The sequence below is a fragment of the Spodoptera frugiperda genome, chromosome 1, assembly GCF_023101765.2.
Source record: "Spodoptera frugiperda isolate SF20-4 chromosome 1, AGI-APGP_CSIRO_Sfru_2.0, whole genome shotgun sequence".
NCBI lineage: Eukaryota > Metazoa > Arthropoda > Insecta > Lepidoptera > Noctuidae > Spodoptera > Spodoptera frugiperda.
In genome coordinates this window covers 1,132,103-1,152,580 of record NC_064212.1, presented here as the reverse complement: position 1 = coordinate 1,152,580, position 20,478 = coordinate 1,132,103, and the positions used below count along the sequence as shown (strand labels likewise).

The window sequence follows — 20,478 nt, the reverse complement described above, 5'->3', positions numbered from 1 at the left end:
AGCTCGGATGCCAGTACTTAGAAGTCTATCTTGTTACTGTCGCACTGTGGTGAGAGTGTGGAGACGCCCTAGACTCTAGTGTCTGTATAGTGTTTAATTTGTAAGCTTACGGACACACCACACACATACAGCTTACGGACACTTAATGTCCCGGTGAAATATAGCCTTCATAGACTGTCACGGCTCTCTACATAAAAAAATGCCATAATCTCCTCACTTCTTGGCAGGCGTCATTGCCCGGCGTCTATCAAATGTGTAATCCCTTAGTCGGCACTTAGGACAGCCGCGAAAAAGGCACCAGTGGTGACAAATGGACCCTGCCTTCACCACAGAAGGTTAACTACGCCATCAGACATTCCTTCATATAAATATAATTCTACAATTCGACACAAACACAAACAATCGAAACAGTAATTTGAATCGCAATACTGCAAAAATCTTTCTGCAAAATGGGACAAAAACTAACAAAAGTAACTCCTTCGTTTACTTATAAATAAATCTTTAAATAGAAACGATTTCAACTACACTTTGCAAATTAGAAACATTAAGAGAAAACAATTGGAAATCTCGATTCGAAGCTGGGAATGTCGATCGCGTCGACATTGATCCTTCGTAGGACGTCCATCCACCTACGCGATGCTATCTTTAGTCGACCGTCCGTGGGGCGTAAGTGAAGTAATTGCTTTACGAGTATTGTTGGAATCAAACGTTATTGTAGAGATTATAATGTGAAACCGCGATTAGGTAGTTTTAGATTAAGTTTTGTTATGGTATAAGCCGGTAAACGAGCAGACGGATCACCTGATGGTAAGCAATCGCTAAAGCACATGGACACCCGAAACACCAAAGGCGTTACAAGTGCGTTGCCGGCTTTTGGGGATTAGGCCTCCGGTAATCTCAATCATACAACGAAACACGACGCAAGCGTCGTTTCACGTCGGTTATTTGTGAGGCCGTGGTATTATTCCCGTCAAGCCGGCCCATTCGTGTCGAAGTATGGCCCTCCCACATTTTATTTTACTAGATTTTTAGAAATTAGGTATATTATTTTAGTGTTTTTCTAACAAAATGTGTTCGAATTGGCAGGCCAAATGAGAGATTTATAGCACCACTTTTGCGTAAAATGTCAGCTCTGAGAGAAAATCCATTTTGACAAATGTCTGTTACTTATAGATTTTACAGAGATTGCATTCAAGATAATTAAGGATCGGTCTTGTAAAGAAACATTCATTAATAATGTAATTGCAAATCGTCAATGAAATTAATTAAGCAAATTATATTCCCACACCTCTTTTTGGCGGGCATAAGAAAATATCAACGAAATCACACTAATATTATAAATGTGAAAATTTGTTTGTTTGGATGTTTGTCCATCAATTACGTTGAAATTACTGAACGGATTTTGATGAAATTTGGTATACAGACAGGGTATCAGCTTATGTACTTGGGTGGATACTTTTATCTCACGGAAACGCGGGCAAAGTTGCTTGCAGAAGTTAGTATAATATAATATAATTTATTAATCCGAAGCTTAAGAATACTTTTTCAAGTTTACTGTCGTATCTCAACCCCCCTTACTTCGACTCTTCCATAAATAAAACCTTTGAGTACGAAAATAATTCCGAGCTGACATTTAAAGCCAGCGTGGGAGTACAGCTGATACAATATTATATTCAGTTAATTTATCAATTCTTTGCGTTTCACATCATGGCTATTACCAGACTTTATAGCTGATTTAATACCATAAATGTGAAAGTTGAGATTTATATTGGCAGAGTAGATATATCTGTCTATCTGTCGATCTATAGGACTTTCTGAAGTTGCGTGAATCAAGTTTGTGAATGCAATATATGAGATGGAAAGACAATAAAATAATTGTAGTTTTAAAATTGGCGATATATTAAAAAAGGGCCAAATTAAAATCTTTAACCGACGAGTATGCATGAAAAGACTAATGACTGTTGATGAAGCGAAAGAAGTGTGTGAGAATTGTAACAATTGGCGTTCCATTGTCTCTGTCTACCTCCATGGAAGACAGGCGTGAGGTTATGTATGTATGTATGTAGTATTAAACGTTAATAATAAGCTAGATATTTGTAATAACATATGCATTATGTACAGTGCAGATATATGCAAGTATGTACTTCAGGATATTGGGACGGCTCTATGAATGAAAGTGTGATTATATTTTATAGTACTGAAAAGTGGAAATTATTTATTTTTGACTGAAGAAACTACCCAGTTTATAAAATAATTCTATTATTAAATATGATAACAAACAAAAATACATTATTAAAAACAATATATTTTTACTTTTTATTCAAACCTTCTCCCAATTTACTATACAATCTAACGAACCATTTTTAAAACACTATTTTTAAATCTAGTCAGACTATTTTAAAACGTGTGAGTGCTAGACCAATTAGCTAACATTCAGGACTGCGTTGCGTTGCAGGCTACGCTTGGCCACCATTAGTAAAACGCTGATTACGTGAAAACCATCTAACTATGTTATAAATATCTATGTTATTTTAATATCAAAACGCAATACTTCTATTTCTATTAATAAACGAAGCTGATATGATATGTTAATTAAAAATATTATATTTTTAATAACCCACGCATTCATACAATAAGAAAATTAAATAAGAATATGAATTATAATTTTAAAATATAATAACGTTGCAATAAAACATTTAAAAACATTTTAAAACCAAAATTAAATATAGAATCGTAAAACGAAAATACAAAATCCGCATTTCGTCGGACGCCCGTCCACTTGAGGCAAAGGTATACTCACATTCGGCCTCTGCGGCAAACTATCCACGCCCATTTTGAGACACACAATCACTCATAATATGTTAGAAAACTGTTCAAAAAGCTTGTATTGTGTTTGTAGACTTGTATTATTTTATTTTAGCCGCGTCGCGGCGAACTGTATGCCTCCATCACGGCCGGGGAGAAGACTGGGCGAGCTAGGGATGGGATGTGGCCAGGTGATCGAGATTTACTCTCAGGCAAGGCGTTAGTTTTCTCTTTATAAGTAGTTTATTGGTTTGCTGTTGGCTTCGTATACACTTCTTAACTAATTCTGCGTTTCATAGGGTCTGAATACGATGAAGAAAAAAACGTAATTCAATCATTTTCGCCCGTTTCTAAAGTTCGACATATTTTAAACTATATTACTTTTTCTCAATGAAAATTACACAGATGCTAAATAAAATAGATAATCATACGAACTATAGATGTACAAACACCATTCACGAAATAAATATCAATCACCAAACTCCCAAACAAATCACTTATCGACAGTTACCTCGCCCATCCTTACTCCACTTGATGCTGCGCGCGCCGTCCAACCCTGAAGCAAGCCTCACACCTATCTCGCGACTACATTCTAAAATGCACCCTACCATTCAGATATTAAGCACAATTTATCTAAAAGGAGATCGTCCTTCATTTTCGCTAGTACAAGTTATGATTGTCAGCGATGCGACTCGGCTATCATTTAAACTTGATACAAGAGTAACTTCATTCACTTAATTTTACCAATTTTTGAGTGATCAAGAATGTAATAATTACTTTAAATGCCAATTGATTGGCGGCCATCTTTCCTTTTGACCCTTAGAAATTGATTGCTAAAAGGTCTAATTATACAACTGGAATTTAGGGTCGAAGTTGGTCCTTTCTAATTAATTGAATGATGGGTCTGTTTATAATTGGTCGTGAAGGAAATAATAGAATTTAATATCGGAAAAGAACACCTATTAATCACTTTATTTCTTTCTTTTGTCTAACAAAATAATGTTATCCTTTTGTGTGGACAAACGACCTGATTAAAGTCGTAGGGAGCCGTTGGATGCAGGTCGCTCACAACCGGCCTATCTGAAAGTCATTGGGGGAGGCCTATGTTCAGTAATGAACGTCTTATAACTGTTAGAAAGATGAAGATAATGATAATGTGTAAATGAAACATATCTACATTATTATAAGGCATAGTTTTGGTTACAGTCTTTCCTAAATGATTTCTAAACCTAATTTAAAAAAGTACATAATGTACAATAATATACTACTATCTATACTGATAGCAGCAACGCTTACATACCGCCTAATAGAATCGGCGGTCACCGTAGCTTAAGTACACGTGCACCGCTAGAGATATCACGAGTACGTGGCCAACTATGTACGAGAAATAATAACGAAATAGTTTCACACACCTGTGAGTTTCGTTGCACAAACTAATAGAATTAAATTCAACAAAACTTCACACACATGTCATGTAACAATCTATACATATACACTCTTTTTTTAAGTGGGGAAAATCATCCAATGCCTTCTCCCGCCTTGAGCGAGACGAGAGACAGTGTCAGACTACTTACTGACTAAAAACCAGCCCGTTCCTACTCCTGCTTTACGAGCCGGAGCCCCGGTAAAACTAGGTAGTCCGCAGCTCCGACCTACATACGTCTACATACTTCCAATCTTACCACAACTTACTCCCTCTCACCTCTCAGATATATCCTCTAATCTATCAAATAAATCTGTAGTCATCCCCCCCTCCCCTAATTCTCATGCCGAGCAAAAACTCCCACAAATCTCACTAGCAGCAAACTGTTGAGAAAAACGCAACGTGTTGAGAAAACGCGTCAAAGTTATTTATATTAGCTATTCACGTCGGTATCGCGTAAGTACCGTAATTTAATAAAAACACACATTTTTCCTCTAGTAAGAGGATTTCTATTGTTTATACTATGTTTAGGAATCCGTGCCTTTATAGAAAAACCTTTAATAGAATTACTTCGTGGAAACGTGTTTGCGCTGTTGAAGATACATTCTTATAAAATATAAACCGATTTCATATTTTATTTAAATTTCATTTCAAATATATTATAACAATTCTAGAAAAAAGTAATGAACCTCGACTCCTAATTGTATGTACCTCTGTTAATAAATAACCAATCAGCTATTTCAAACATTGTATTGACTACGCGTACTACGAGCTACGAACTGCATTGATTCCAGGACGTGTGCTACGCTTCGTAGCATTGCTACGCTAATTTGACTACAGCATACGTAGCACCGAGCGAGTTTTAAAGTAAAATATGTCACCATTTTCCTAAATACAAAGTAATTAAATCTGGTACTAATAATTGCTTTCCATTCATCATTACCATCAACAGTCCATGTCAGTTCGCTACGGGACTACGTGCCTTTTTTTGAGGGGAAAAATCATCCAATAACTTCTCCCGCCTTGGGCGAGGCGAGAGCGATTGTCAGACTCTTACAGACTAAAAACTACCCCGTTCCTACTCCTGCTTTTTGAGCCGGACTCCCGGTAAACTCGCTAGGTAGTCCTACCTCGTTTCTACTTCTGCTTTTCGAGCTGGAGTTCCGATAAACCCGCTAGGTAGTCCGCAGGTCCGAACGGACTACGTGTCTAGTGGAAAGTTGGCCTGAGAAGTTTACAGGTTTAAAGATCATTGCTTTAAAAAATCAGGTTTTTCAGAGAGCACTGTTGCCCGGTCTCTCTCAAAAGTGTCCGTTTAATCAGATATGATGGCGGAAAGTAGGAGGATGGTGAAAAATGCATTCTACTGTGCCGTCAACACTATTGGACTTTTGACCGCTTCTATCTCATAGCTTACGACCAAAAACACCAGTCCAACATCGAGTTATAGCAAGTAAGTACGCATACGTACTCCGTTACTCGAATGTCAGACAGCTATTGATAAACGAGCTCTGTACTCCGAAAATGATTATTCCGACTATTTTTAGATACATCTGCGGTAACTTCGGGTAACTTCGGAAGCTGGAAGTTTTTTGTAACTTGATACTTCATTTGTTGTTGATGGAATACGTAGAAATGGAATTCTGCGTTTTACGTACGTACAAGAGTCTTCCTATAGACGATTCAATTTGGCTTCGGTCGGACATATTCATTTCTTATTGCAAGAAATATATTTTTGCTTGTTACTATCATTTAATTAGTAATTTGAGTAGTAGCACACTAAAGGTGTTTTTCCGCCAGAAACGTGTTTTGCTACATTGCTGTGAATGCTATTGGTTTCCACAAATCATATTTATTGGTCCTCATAGCTCCGCACTGGTGGAAACGGACTCAGCTAAGCTATATTTTTTATAGGGAAAGATGCGTGCTATAGATGGTTACCTACTATCGACAGATCGCATGCTCAAGCTGCGCATCTTCCTCGCATGACCACATAGCTGAATATCAGTAGAAACGGTACTCCTCAAAAACCACACAAGACCATAAATTCAACTTAATAACAAAATGGCTACTTATAGCCATAACAAGAGTTCGCAAAGTACGCAGCTGTCGGCTAAAATTGTACGAAAATGTAAATTGATTTAATTTCGCAGCTGATTATATTATTATGCACGAAGTCTCAGCTGCGAACTGTTATCTAATCTTTATTATTGGAGAATTATTCGTACGTATAATCAAAATTGGGTTTGTAATTTGGTTTATGTATATTTGAACTTGGTTTAAGTGGCAGACAAACTAACTGACAGGCTAACTTTCAATGCTATCTAGTTATTCCATCTTGGGGTATTATATATACATACAGCGCCGTGCTCGTGCGTGCAGCGCCACCAGACCATCACAGATGGGGCCCAGTTGTGCTGATGCCTGATCCGGAGCTGCAGACTACCTAGCGGGATTACCGGGGCTCCGTCTCGAAAAGCAGGAGTAGGAACGGGGTAGTTTTAGTCATATTATATTGGTTTATTTTCGTTGCTAATCTATATCTAACGTTGTTTCCTGTACCACGTAATAAGGAAACATTCCTCAATCTTTTTTTTCTGCAGTAAAATGTCACAGAGTCACGCAGAGTCCATTAATAATTCCAAAAACTTCCCCGAAATTGGATCAAAGTTCAAAGATTATGAAGATATAAATATTTTCCATTAAAAAATTCTGAGCAGGTAAATATGCGGTATTTCAAATTCCGAGAATATTTCAGAGGATGAAAACATTTTGATTGATACGCTTTTGATTTGTTGGTAATTCAACATTGATGGACCAGGGATCTAAGAGGCATCCAACTACTTACCGACAGGATTACGTTGTTTGTAATATTTTGCACACATAAAAAATTGGTACCTTTAAGACAATCTCATATTTTTAAGCTGGCTTAAATAGTATAAGCATTGTTTAGATGAAATTTTTGCTTCATTACCATCAGTAATCTAAAACGCGATTATTGAACTTTAGTCATCAAGTGTTTGAATCTCAAGTAATTTAGTTGGAGAGCACATGTGGCGCAACAGCTTAGCAACCGCCTACTTCACCACACGTTGCGAGTTTGAACCTCGCCCCGCAGATAAAAATCGCGACGTTTCTTGCATTGACTGCACTGGCTACAGTAACCCCTCGCAAACAAAAATTGTGATATTTTAGCGTCAAGAACAATAAACTGGTCACACCAGAGATCTACCATCGATATCTCTGTCAACGAAGATGGTAAGCAGAAAATTAAGTTTTCATGTCCCAGTCCACTGCAACGCTCTATTGATAGGTCAAACGACAGAGTTGAAATGCTAAAATATTCAGTAGGATCTGTTTGATTTAGAGCTATTTCAATTTACAGAAGATACTGGGGATTTGGAGCAGCCTTTTTAATGAGCAAAATCGTTTAATGTCTTCTCTAACCTTGGGCAAGACGAGTGAGAGAGTCAGACTCTTTTTGACCAAACCACCCCGTTCCTACTCCTGCGTTTCGAGCCGGAGCCCTGGTAAACCCGCTAGGTAGTCCGCAGCTGTGGAGGTGCTGCGCTGTTTCATTCGCCATCATTTTCAGGGAACCCTCTTTCCTCGGACATGATGGCGCATTTAAAGTTTCCTACAAGGTCTGCAACTCACTTACAGTACCTCTGATATTATTAGTTTGTAAATAATAACAAAGAAACCAAATATCTATGAAAATTATACTGCAATGTATTTGTTCGTTTTGTGTCTATTAAACAAAAAATAAGGATCATGAAAACTAAAAGGACACTCGAAAGAAAATGTATCTAGTTACTATCTTTTGTTAAGATTATTATTTTCTTAAAGATAAATCCGTTAATTATTTATGTAAATAAAAGTAAAAAATAATAAGAAAGTACTCACATCATATAAAATCATGTCGAGTGTCGTTGTCTCGGACACCTGTTGCACTGTTCTTAACTTTATAAATCCTATTTAAATCACTAATTATTTATTTTATTTCAACAATTTACAATAACCTAAAAAATATTTATTTATTTATAAAACTTTCAATGTCAGTTATTTTTTTTTGTTTTTGTAAGAGTTTTTATTGCAATAAATACTCTTTTGTCGAATCCTTTTCCAAAGCGAGGTACGGTCCAGCCGAATAAAAATACTATTTAAAATTGTGCGACCATCGACTTAATGCACATTTTATTGCGATTGAAAATGTATTCGAAATTCAAAACACAACACTAAATGGTAACACTGAGAAGTTCGATATTTGAATTTTAGGGATTGTACGATTGATGTTTTAATTTATGCAAAAGCAAAAAATGTTTTTAAACCTATGTTATGATTAATTTGGCGAAGAGACAAGCGTTCTCGCTGGTAGCGCGGTGCACACTGAGGGTGGTTAGCCGCCCTGCGTACTTGGGCGGGGCAGGCCGCGAGAAAAGCAGATTTTAATTCAGTTAGAGACGAGTCCACCGGCCACCTCAACAACTTTGTTTCAAATCTAGTTTTTGTTGTAAACTTTTGACTTTGAACAATTCTGTGAATCTAGTTTTAATATCGTTAAATTTTATTCTAATATTGCACTTAAATCGATGTTGAAAAAAGCAATAAGTCGTTGGCAAAACGGTTCATCTGGAAATATACTTCATTTTAATTTAATAAAATAATAATTTATCATTAAAAGAAATCTTTTAGTCTTTTGAATTTGAATTGACTTACTGTTTCATTGGCCACAGTTGACAACGAGACTATGTATGAGCTCGATTCCCAGCCCAAACATAACTCTCTAATTGATGTGCTCCGTATTGTACCTAATGTTGTTTACAATATTTATGTTAACGTACAGTATAAACAAGTGCCCCTTGAAATGAAACGTTGATTTTCCCGTCCAAAATATAATACGAGTGCGTACTCACCTACCCAAGTACCTTGTAAGTCTCAATTATATTAAATATCACATTTTCATTCAGAACGTAATATTTATAAATTGCTTTCCAACCGTACACCGCACCGCAATATAGCGTAATATTCAATTGAGGATAATGTTCACGGTTTATTTACAAACACGTACGAGGGTGTGGGAATTAGGACACTTATATTTTATTATAATTCTCACTTATTTATTACAAATGTCATGGTGGCCCGGAGTTATAAGACGCCAGCTTCTCATGCATGAGGGTGCGGTTTCGAGACCTACCAACAGGAAAGTTCCAATGTGACTTTTTCCGAGTTAGTCCCGCAGCTCAGGTATGTTTAAGTGTGGCTATTGAGCACCATTACGTATTAAGCCTAATGGCCGGATTGAAAAAAAATACAGTGTGGATTTAAAAATCTCACTAAATATAGTAGTATTTACTCGATATTAGGGTATAATACTTACAATGTACCATTTCATTGATTAGGTAAGTGTTTTCACATTTCATGGAATTATTTTAAGTATAGTATATTTTTAGACTTCACTATAGAACACTGCTCTAGACAATCCTGAAAAGTTACTCCTGGCATAGCTTTTTACTTTCTAGATTACTTTTCTACAGACACTCTTATATTTTATTCTGATGTAAGTATAAGTAAGTTTTTCTAATTATTCTATTTATTAAAACTAACATTTTCGAGTCCTAAATCAGTCCTTAAGCCCCAACAGTAAGATTCTGAATGGTAAAATTAATAAGGTACAGAATAAATAAAGCCTAAAAGTATACAAACAGAATCGTTGAAGGGCCCCGTCAACTTCAAACAGATAGCGGGCGGGACTCAGCGCGGCAACACAATTAAACTTTAATAAATTTCATTAAAATTTTCTTACAAAAGATTAACATTCCAGACTCGCTGAAGTTTTCTCACTGAAAGTGAAGGGTGAGTACAATTTTGTAACAAAAATGACACTGTTGACTTATTTCAGTGCCCTTATTACAAGTTTGATTTACGTTTAGAGTAATCGAAACAAGAGCGCGCTCTGATTGGTTGGTTAATTTAAGCCAGCCAATCAGAGCAAACTCATACTAAGGGTACTGTATATTGAAAATGTTGTTGTTTGAATCGTTCCTTTCAACATTTCGTGACAGGCCGCTGCTGGACTCCGTACCTCCTCTAAGTAAGAAGGTTCACCGTAATCTCCAGGCTTGAAAAACAATTTGGAGATCGCTGTTTAAAAGGATCAGGTTTTCCCTACTGCAGAGCACTACTGCGGGTCTCTATTACAGCAGTTCTCTCTGTTTTATTTACGTGTGTATTTTACAGCCCTATATTTTACCTAGGGTAAGAGTAGGAGTGGTAACAATTGTCTGATGACTCTGTCATCACTTACGTACTCTAAAATTATGCTTGTTCCAAAACCTACTCACGCCTGCACTAAACATTCAAACCACCATGTGTGCCATCAGATAGGAGGAAACAACAGCCATGCCTAGACGAGAGAATATTGTCCAAGTGCGTTTATAATCTGTGCCCGTGCGAGGTCCCGTGCCGATGAAGCCCGCGCCACGCGACCGACAATCCAATTACATTTCAAAACGTGCTCGAATACAACAAACGGATTATTCATATGCGCAGTTTGTCTTTCCCAGATTTTTATACTGAGGGATGCGAGTGTGGGTAGATCAAAGAACTGTTTTTTTATTTGACTGCTTTGTCCTAGTCCAGTACGACTGCATAGTAAGAAGTCAGTAGTTCGAATGGCATTTATTGGAGTTTTTCAATGGACTCTTACTCAGTTCTTACTTAAATTGACACCTCTATGACCTCAGCTTATCTCTTCATGCATTAAAAAGTCGTCTCATCACATAGAAACATGTATTGTATATTTCATTATTCAACGATAAAAATGTATTCCTACTTTTTGAGATACAATTTACTTACTTATAGAAACTAGATAAAACACTTCTAAAGATGAGGGAGTAAGATACTCAAGGACTGCCTATTGTAAAAAAATTGTTTGTAACGATGATGTACGAAAAATAAAATGATTCAGCTGATTTCCGAGACTTAAAAGGATTTTTCGTAACTTGGAAACTCATAAAAACATTTAATGTTCGTATTATTTGCCTAGTTGAAATACTTAAAACTGTTACAAAGTCTATTAGGCGCTTCTTTCCGTTCCTCAGTTATTCAGTCTAGCCCATAGGAGACTGGCATCAAGACTGGTATTATTATTTGGAAATGTGTATGTTGAATTACAGGAAAATATCCACACTGTACATTCCTAGTACCAGTTCTTATTTAGTGTTACTCATTTATAATGTAGATAACCCTATAAATGCCACGGTGGCACTCATAGCAACATAATATGAAAAAGCCCCATCTTCGCTTACCACTAGCCAATAGCTATCTTTTTTCCAATAATAAAAAAAAAAACAGTTTTTAATGTATACAGTGACGAAAACCTAAGTTTCCTTCCAAGAACTAGAAGCTTGACATTGTCTGGACACAGTTATAAGACTTGAACATGACCTTGTGGCTCAGATTAGTCTTCAAGTTCAAGCTCATTATAGCATTCAAGTTGAGCTAGTTAAAATATACCCTGAGTATGAAGTGAAGTTACACTTCAATGAATCACCATATAAAAATGTAAAAGTACACAATAAGTAATTTTAAGTACCTACGCACAAGAATTTAAAGTTATACATAATTTTGTAAGAATGTATGTTTAAAAATAGAATTGATTCATTTATTGTCTGGACCATTCTTCTAGAAATAATTATGGCAACCCCGGAACAAGCTGTCAAGCTAAATGTCAAAGCATCAATGGAAATGTCAAATCTGTAAACAAGAATTTCGTGGATGTTTGTTTTTTAACGGAATCTTATGTGAAATAATCAATAAATAACAGTTTGTATTGAGTAAGAAGTTTATTGAAGTTATTTTAGATGACTCTTGGACGTAAATACCAGCAATCTTCCGGGTAAATGGTTCTCCTGCCCTTGTAGCGCTGTCCCTGTTTGGCGATGCATGAACGGTCTTTTAGCGTTTATAAATACGGCAAAAATTGATTTTTCCCTATTTATAGGAATGCTGGGGACGCTCGTAAGGTATATTCTAACCAGTCGAAGGTCGGGACTCTATCTGGTTGCTCGTCTTCTGTAAGTTATCCTTTTAATATAGAATTAATTTAATCATAACATTGATCTGTATGAATCACTCTTCCCTTGTCCTTATTAGTGGTGTGTGCTTCGGTTTGTTTACTAATTGATTGCTGGTATGTCTGTGTTACTGTTTCTTCATACTAATATTATCATACTGTTAGCCAATACTTGCATGTATAATTATATTTCGCAATAACATTAGTTTCTACTTGTACAGAAATAAAGTGTTATTGTTTTATTTTTATCTATAAAATATTGGTTTTTGTATTTACCATGTCACAGTATAACTCATGGACATTTTATCGCAGTTGACATTTTAAAAGGTTCAGTCATTGTTTTCTTGAAACTAACTATATTTCAAGTATGATTCATTTTATCATGAATTTATAGATTAACTACATAGTCTTTACACATTTTGAAATAACATTTAAAACATTTTCAATGAAAATGTAATGTGAAAATGGTAATGACTTACTTAGTTGACAAAAAAGAAAGTACAATAATTTTAATTAATTTAAACTAATTCATCAGCCATCCATCTTCTCACAAAGTCTTAAACATATTAACTTAAAAATAATATTAAAATTATAACATCACAACCCACAATCTCATTTAAAATTCATAGAATCATCTTGAAAACAAAAACAGTTTCTTTTCACCATTTGGAAAGTATACTAAGTACCGTAATAGAAATATGATAATTGTTCAACTTCACAAACACAAGGTATCACTGTGCGACATGATTGAGCCACCGGACTATGAGGAGGTGTGTGACCGGCTCATGGGGGAGAAGGACCCCCTGGCCTACCCAGCGGTGGACATGGAGCTCTGCAACGTGCCCCGCCGCATCAGAACCATCAACCATATCCTGCCTGATGAAGATCTGTGAGTACTTATTGCTAAGTTGAAAATCTTTGTGGTGATATTTTAAAATATGGTGCAGAGTATTTTTTTTATTACATCTTAAAAATGATTTTTACTAAGTATGAAAGCCTATTCCCATATTGGGGCACAAATCTAGACTCACTATTATTACTGAGAGAAAAACTAAAAATAAGCCAAAGCCTGAGTCTGAAAAAAACAAGGAACTACTAAGACTCCTTGCTTGACAATGGCAAAAGCGATTTGAGTTATCTATGTCTCTCTCTTGACTATTTTTTATCCTTTATAGTATTTAATGTAAAATTTTAGTAATAGGATTCTCTCCAGTGTCATTGTTACATTTAGAAACATAAATTCACATACACACAACACCTAGACCCGAAACAACAAGATGTGGATCACATAGTGTTGCTCCATAAGAATCGAACCCGCTACACGTTGCACGGCAGCCCAGCTACCGCGCCAACTGTGCAGCGTGCAATATGGCACATGACAAAGATTCTAGAGTACATCAAACACAAGCAAGACTTTCACTAGTTCAATATAAACCCAGCCAACGCGTATAGCCCTGTAATGGCGTGTTCATGGGCTATTTTTGTTGACAAGAATGACCTTTTTTAGTATCTGGTTGAGTGAATCAACACATTTGTTGTGCGTTGAAAGCATGGAGTTCTATTTTTATAAACTTTCTATTTTAAAAAATGCCAGCAGACTGTATTTGATGTGGTAATTAAAAGGGCTTTGCCCACATCCCACATACTTATTCAATGTAATATTATAATAATGTATAGATTTTTTTGCATAATAATGTATTTTTTACTATCATTCATAATTAACGATTTTTTTATTCCAAATTACAATTATACATTCATTAGTTTCGATAAAAAGTGCAATAACGCATTTGTTAATCCTTTAAGTTTTTATGACATGTTCGAGTGTTCATCGATGTTTACATCACAAGCTTTAATAACATTCGTAAATGGTCTCACCAGCTTATAATCAGATAGTTTGAATGTTTTACGGCCGCAATGAAAACTTATGATTATCTCATTCCAAAATCTTTGGAATGAACATTGATTGTATTAACTTTTAATGCTTTTAAGAGATGGATGATAAAATAAAACTGTTTAGAATACGGAAAATTGATTATATTGACTTTTACACACAACAGTTTTACCGCCAAAACGGAACAGAAAGAAAAAAGTGTTGCCAATATTTACAATAAATTGAACAAAAAAAAATGAAGGCGTTCTCAATTACCAACAATATGAAAAACCTAGATAGATTCAAAGATGATTAGCAATTAATTTATAAATGTTCACCAGTGCAAAAGCCCCGATGTTCGTCCGCGACTGCATCCGATGTTACACGACGGACTACACGGTGGTCGAGTACAAGTACCGCGCGTACTCGGGCTCCACCTGCGGCCGGGAGCGGCTGGGCGAGCGCCTGGAGCGCCTGCAGGCTGGCCCCCGGCATCAGTACGAAATTGATGCTGAACCATCTAGTATTGAGGAACATCAGGTTTGACAACCTATTTTATGAAAGAAAATTTAAGCTTACATTTCTTTTTTATTGTGTTGGGGTGGCCCGGAGATTTAAGCCGCCCGTTTCTCATGCATGAGGGTGCCGGTTCGATACCTACCAACGACAAATACCGATGTTACTTTTCCGAGTTATAAATACTTTCTAAGATTAAAGAGACACCACTGACAAATGGTAAAGGAAAACATCGTGAGGAAACCTGGACTTTTAATTTCTAATTAAAAGTTTGAAATCGCCAATACGCATTAAGCAGGTGTGGTGATTAATGCTCACACCTTCTCGATGCGAGAATAGGTTTTTGGTCAGCAGTGGCCACTGTGGCTGTTGATGTTAGTTTTTACTATCATAAGTGGTAGTTCACTGCTGGACTCTGAAATCTCTCTCTACATAAGATGGGTTTACATAATCTTCACATTAGGTGGGTACATTGGTAATCGCCGTTTAAAAAGTTCAGGTTCGTCATAAAGAGCTGCAAGCGGTCACTATTTAATGTGTAATCCCTTACAACTGACTAACTTCGACAACTGCAGAAAGAATGAATAGAATAGAATAGACAAGTGTATTCTAATTTGCCTACAACTCATTGCAAACCCATTATTTTTCTTTACCATCACCTAAGAACTGAACTTTTGTTAATTAATCCTAATTTAACCACGTTACAATCCCCAGTCTGAATCTCAACCATCAAGCGGCCGTCAGTCAGTAGCATCTATGTCATCCTCGTCCTCCTGCAACGAGACCCTCACTCCGCGCGGCTCGTGGGCCAGTCTGGACCTCCGGAGCTCCTCCTCAGACCCTCTGCTACCTGACCTCTTTGAGAGGAAACCTCCGGAACAGATCGATGCCCTTAATGAAGCTAGGAGGTGAGTTTTATTACACTTTTAGTCACCAATCTTGAACGATCTTGGTAGATAGCTTTTCACTTTTTTTATTTTATTTTTTTGTCACGCCTTTAATCCCCGAAGGGGTAGGCAGAGGTGCACATTATGGCATATAATGCCAATGTACACCCACATTTCACAATTTATGTTGTCCCATATAATTTTTTATTTTTTTTTAATGTTGATAAAATAACTTATTAATTAATCTTGTATATTTAAGTTATGTTTATCCTAATATATACTTGTATGCCCTACAATTTTCCACCTCCAGGTTAGAGAACCGTCAAGCAGATCTCCTGGGTCTGTACACTCCGTACTTGGATGAGGAGGAGGCGGTGGAACGGAGGCTGGCGGCTGAGATGCCGAGCGAGATCATGGGGCACAGGATCTTGGTGGTCTGCCATCAGCTCAAGTGAGTATATGTGGTGATACCTACTTGGTTATTACATACACAATTACACACTCATCCATTAAGTCGTGCCTTTACTTTTACCCTTTACCCTTGCATAATGAAAAAAATACGGGAATAAAGAACCGTCATGACCAGGGGGACGGCCTACTCTAATTTAACGAACGAACGAAAAAACTTCGCAAATTGCATACTACAATTCTATTTATTGCGAACTTTCGTGAACAAAAATGAACGAATGAAATGAAGATAAATAAAAAGGTTTTGATATTAAATTAAAAATAAAACGTTATTTCAAGTTATTCTATTAGTAAATCAATAAAACCTACGGCCGAAGATTAAACGAAACTTCGCATTTGAGAACCGGAGTAGGCCCCCGTTTTCGAAATCTAAACACCTAATAAATATTTAGTTAATTCGGAAATCAACGGGATTTTATTTCTCCATCTATTGAAATTGCGATTGATCAGAAAAATCTGATTTCTTTTTCTTTATTAAAACCCATTTTATTGATTTATTTTATTAATATTCCCAATCCAGGCTGGAACTAGACGTGGAACCACTGTTCGCTTCCATGGCAGTCTATGATGCGAAGGAGAAGAAGAAAGTATCAGAGAACTTCTATTTCAACCTGAACTCGGAGTGCACGCGACAGATGCTGTCTGCTCACGTCCCTCACGCGGACCTCTCGACCCTCAGCCGGAGTGCAGTGTTCGACCTCATGAACCCCTCGCCTGACATGTTCCTCGTCGTCCGCGTTGAAAAGGTCCTCCAGGGCGATGTTAATGAGTGTGTTGAGCCCTATATCAAGGATGATAAGGTTGGTTTTTGTTTAAATATTTCAATATAAATGTTTTTTAAACTAAAGTGTAATGATGTGTGCATGGTTCTGTATTTTAAAAGTAGAAATTACTGTGATATCATCTGATTAATTTGATTGCGTGAACTAAATTAGTTTTCATATCGTTGGGATACTTCGGGCTTCATTGTTTCGATAGACTTATCCTGGTCATAGAACCTTGAAAATATCTAACGACCGCCGACTGTCATTTTTTACGGACGAATCACCTGATGGTAAACAATAGGTATAGGATACTATATACTTGATACTCGGAATAACAGAAGAGTTACGAGTGCATTGTCGTCCGTTCAAAGAGACTAGGGCCATTATCATGTCCCGTAGGTCTTACACGATAAAGTTTTCAATATTAACTTTGACCTAATTCTCTATAGAACCGCGAGAAAGTCCGCGCGGGCGCGGCGGCGGCGTGCGCCCGGCTGGGCAAGTACCGCATGCCGCTGGCGTGGAGCGCCGTGTCGCTGCTGAACATCCTCAGCGGCTCCAACAGCCTCGAGCGGGACCACGACAAGGACAGCCTCTCCGCCGCCACCAACACTAACAGTCTCGGTGAGATCGCAATCTAAGTATATAAAACGAACAATAACAATAACTCTCGTGAGACATTAATTCACTATATTTTATGACTATATGAAGACTGTACTGTTGGAGCGGTGGCTGGGCAACTGGCTACCATGTAACGTGTAGCGGGTTCGATTCTCGCACGAAGCAACTCTGTGTGTGATCCACAAATTGTTGTCTCGGGTCTGGGTGTTATGTGCATGTGAACTTGTATGTTTGTAAACGCACCCACGACACAGGAAAAAATCCTAGTGTGGGGCAACATTTAAAAAAAAATATGTTTTATGGCTTACAAAACTGTATCACGAGGTAGCCTGACTAGTTTCAAGCCACACTAGGGACTCATACTCCTACGCATTGCGCGACAAACGACATGGCAAGCGTCAGTTGTCAGTTGAAATTAGTCAAGTTTATCTCGTCAAACAGTTACATGGTGTACACCGTAAAGGTAAGCGTCCACAGGCCCGTATCGTACGCATTCCGTATGACGTCATCGGTACGCATCGCATGTAGGTATTGCTGATGATGCGGTCCGTACGATGCGGATCGGTGGATGCGAATGTATGAGTTTGTATACAAACCAAAATCCGTTGCGTATGGCGCGTACGATGCGGGCCTGTAGACGCGTACCTTAAATCATACTTTACCTAATTAAACTTGTGAAATGAGACTTACGCTTAACTTTTCGTGATATTCTATGAAAACTATTTCACCTCCTTTCCAATTGTAATCAGTCACTCTTTCTATGTTCCTCTACTGTGCACCTGTTTTAATACAATCTTCTTATCCCTGCATGAATATACAATGCAAACATAACATCAAAGTTTACTAACGAAGCTTTATTTAGAGAAACAGCATACATAGAGTAGCTTGTGCCATGTCCAGATCCAGGTTATCGAACAAATATCTACTTTATAAGTAGTCAATAAGGTGTAAATTAGAATATATCTACAAATAAGTGTTTGTCTAGTAATCAATCAGCTTGTGGGAAAGTCAACAGTAGTTATTTAGTAGTAGTAATTTGACGTAAAATTTCGGTGTTTTTTAATAGATAAATTTTAAACTGCTCTCTTGACTGCCTCGTTGGCCGACAGGCTGCCAGTGCGACTGCCGTTCAAGGGGTCTCGGGTTCGATTCCCGGGTCGGGCGAAGTATTACTGGGCTTTTTCTGTATTTCGAAAATTTCTCAATCGGAGCACGGAGCCTAGAAATGTGCTTGGTAGGTATATGGCAATAGCCTCACCCCCTATTACATGGGACTTACAACATAAATTGTAAAATGTGGGTGTACATTGGCATTATGTGCCATAATTTGCACTGCTGCCTACCCCTTCGGGGATTAACCCTTGTCTGTCGGTATATAAGACAACAATAGAAAACACATTGTGTCTCGCGTAGATCTGCGTTCCGACAGACAAAGGGTAAAGGCGTGTCGCTATAAAAATAAATAAACAAAAAAAATGTTTAATAACTAACTTGTTATGATTGGCTATAATAAATAAATATAATGTTGTGCTTAATTTCCACGCTGACCTGGGAACGGACGCAGAAGGTGCATCTGGTAATTGGCTTTTATTTACTGCTTCAAAATTTCATCGTCATCATCGTCACCACACATTACTGTATTCCCAGATCAACGTGTTCTTGTTTACCTGTACCCTTAATATGAGCTTGCTTTACGTTTAAAGTAATCGAAACGAGAGCGCGTTCGGCGTTCTGATTGGTTGGTTTATTCGAGTAGGCCAATCAGAACGCCGAATACCCTGAATTTCGTGCTGAATTCCTGCATTGTTCAAAAACCCTGCACACATCGTGTCCTTTTGCATAGTATTATATCATCTGCGATGTTGTCACTACCAATTTAACCTAGCACATTTTAAAAGTAATTTAGCGTCGCCGGACAGGTATGTGGTGTGTAAGTGCCGAGTATCTAATGCTTGTAGGAAATAAGAAAAATATTATTTGTATCCTTAAAATAATAATTTCAGCTATCACCAATTAAAGAAACGGATACTCAGCTTTGTCTTATTTAAACATTTAGTACTAACATTAATCAATTATTAAAATAAATAAAACTATGTAGTTTATACAAATTTTAATATAAGTAATGAATTAATTAACAAAGTATATGCATATCGTATAATATTCCCCCGTACCCCCTGGCGACAGACCGCAAGGCGTCGTCCAGCAGCCTGGAGCAGCTCCGCCGTCGCGCGGGCGAGGTGGGGGGGTCACTGACCCGCAAGGGCTCCATCGAGCGACGTGCGCACGCGCACAACGCCGACGACCTCGCCAACCAACTCGACTCCTTCAAACCCATCGCCATCACCGTCACCAGCTTCTTTAAACAGGTCAGTTATTTTTAAAGGTATTATATCAACTAGAGTATAACTTTACAGGCATTTATAATACGTTAAAATAACAATCAGCTAGTCCAGTAGCATTGTCTTTTTTTTTTGGAGGGGAGAAAATCAACCAAATATTTCTCCCGCCTTGGGCGAGGCGAAAGGAAGTGTCAGACTCTTACTGACTAAAAACCACCCCGTTCCTACTCCTGCTTTCCGAGCCGGAGCCCCGGTAAACCCGCTAGGTAGTCCGCAGAGTAACTTTGTCTAAAGTGAAGACAGGAGGACTTAGCCAGGAAATAGTAATAAACTCATATTTACAATGAACCAATATACTAGCTAAATACACCTTTATTTCAATCAGCACAACGTCTATATTTCATTTCAAAATTCTAACATTTTTCACAATATGAACTATACAATATTTCCTCAGGAAACGGACAAACTCCGCGACGAAGACCTGTACAAGTTCCTGGCTGAGATAAAGCGCCCCAGCTCAGCGCCTAAGAAGCTCAAGTGCATCCCCGGCACGTTGAAGATTGAGGTGTCTCCGTGTCCTGAGGAGCTGAAGAATGGACTCACTCCGGAGCTCGCGAAATTACACCCTTATGGCGGTCAGTGCTTATTACCTAATATTGGATTGGGTTTTACAAAAACTTATCTTGTTTTTAAAATATTCATGAGCAA

At 37.5% G+C, this 20,478-nt stretch overlaps 2 protein-coding genes across 5 annotated transcripts in view; one reads left to right on the top strand and one right to left on the bottom strand.

Annotated features, from left to right (window-relative positions):
* The window catches only part of LOC118273524 (dual specificity tyrosine-phosphorylation-regulated kinase 2), a 76,307-nt gene extending 67,702 nt beyond the window's left edge, over positions 1-8,605 (bottom strand). Inside the window, exon 1 of one of the 2 annotated variants that reach the window (XM_035590539.2) lies at positions 8,135-8,605. In XM_035590539.2, coding sequence (XP_035446432.1) covers positions 8,135-8,149 — 15 coding nt within the window. In that variant the 5' untranslated portion in view covers positions 8,150-8,605. Of the gene's footprint in view, positions 1-2,800; positions 2,964-8,134 lie in introns of those variants that run through there. The other variant, XM_035590538.2, reaches the window with a different exon arrangement.
* Positions 8,606-11,954: 3,349 nt separating this feature from the next.
* Positions 11,955-20,478, top strand: part of LOC118273235 (dedicator of cytokinesis protein 7) — a 37,839-nt gene continuing 29,315 nt past the window's right edge. Inside the window, exons 1-10 of one of the 3 annotated variants that reach the window (XM_050695861.1) lie at positions 11,955-12,128; positions 12,234-12,306; positions 13,034-13,194; positions 14,517-14,715; positions 15,406-15,599; positions 15,889-16,029; positions 16,567-16,846; positions 17,260-17,434; positions 19,616-19,797; positions 20,225-20,405. In XM_050695861.1, coding sequence (XP_050551818.1) covers positions 12,094-12,128; positions 12,234-12,306; positions 13,034-13,194; positions 14,517-14,715; positions 15,406-15,599; positions 15,889-16,029; positions 16,567-16,846; positions 17,260-17,434; positions 19,616-19,797; positions 20,225-20,405 — 1,621 coding nt within the window. In that variant the 5' untranslated portion in view covers positions 11,955-12,093. The remainder of the gene's footprint in view (positions 12,129-12,233; positions 12,307-13,033; positions 13,195-14,516; positions 14,716-15,405; positions 15,600-15,888; positions 16,030-16,566; positions 16,847-17,259; positions 17,435-19,615; positions 19,798-20,224; positions 20,406-20,478) is intronic. The other 2 variants (XM_050695862.1, XM_050695866.1) reach the window with 2 other exon arrangements.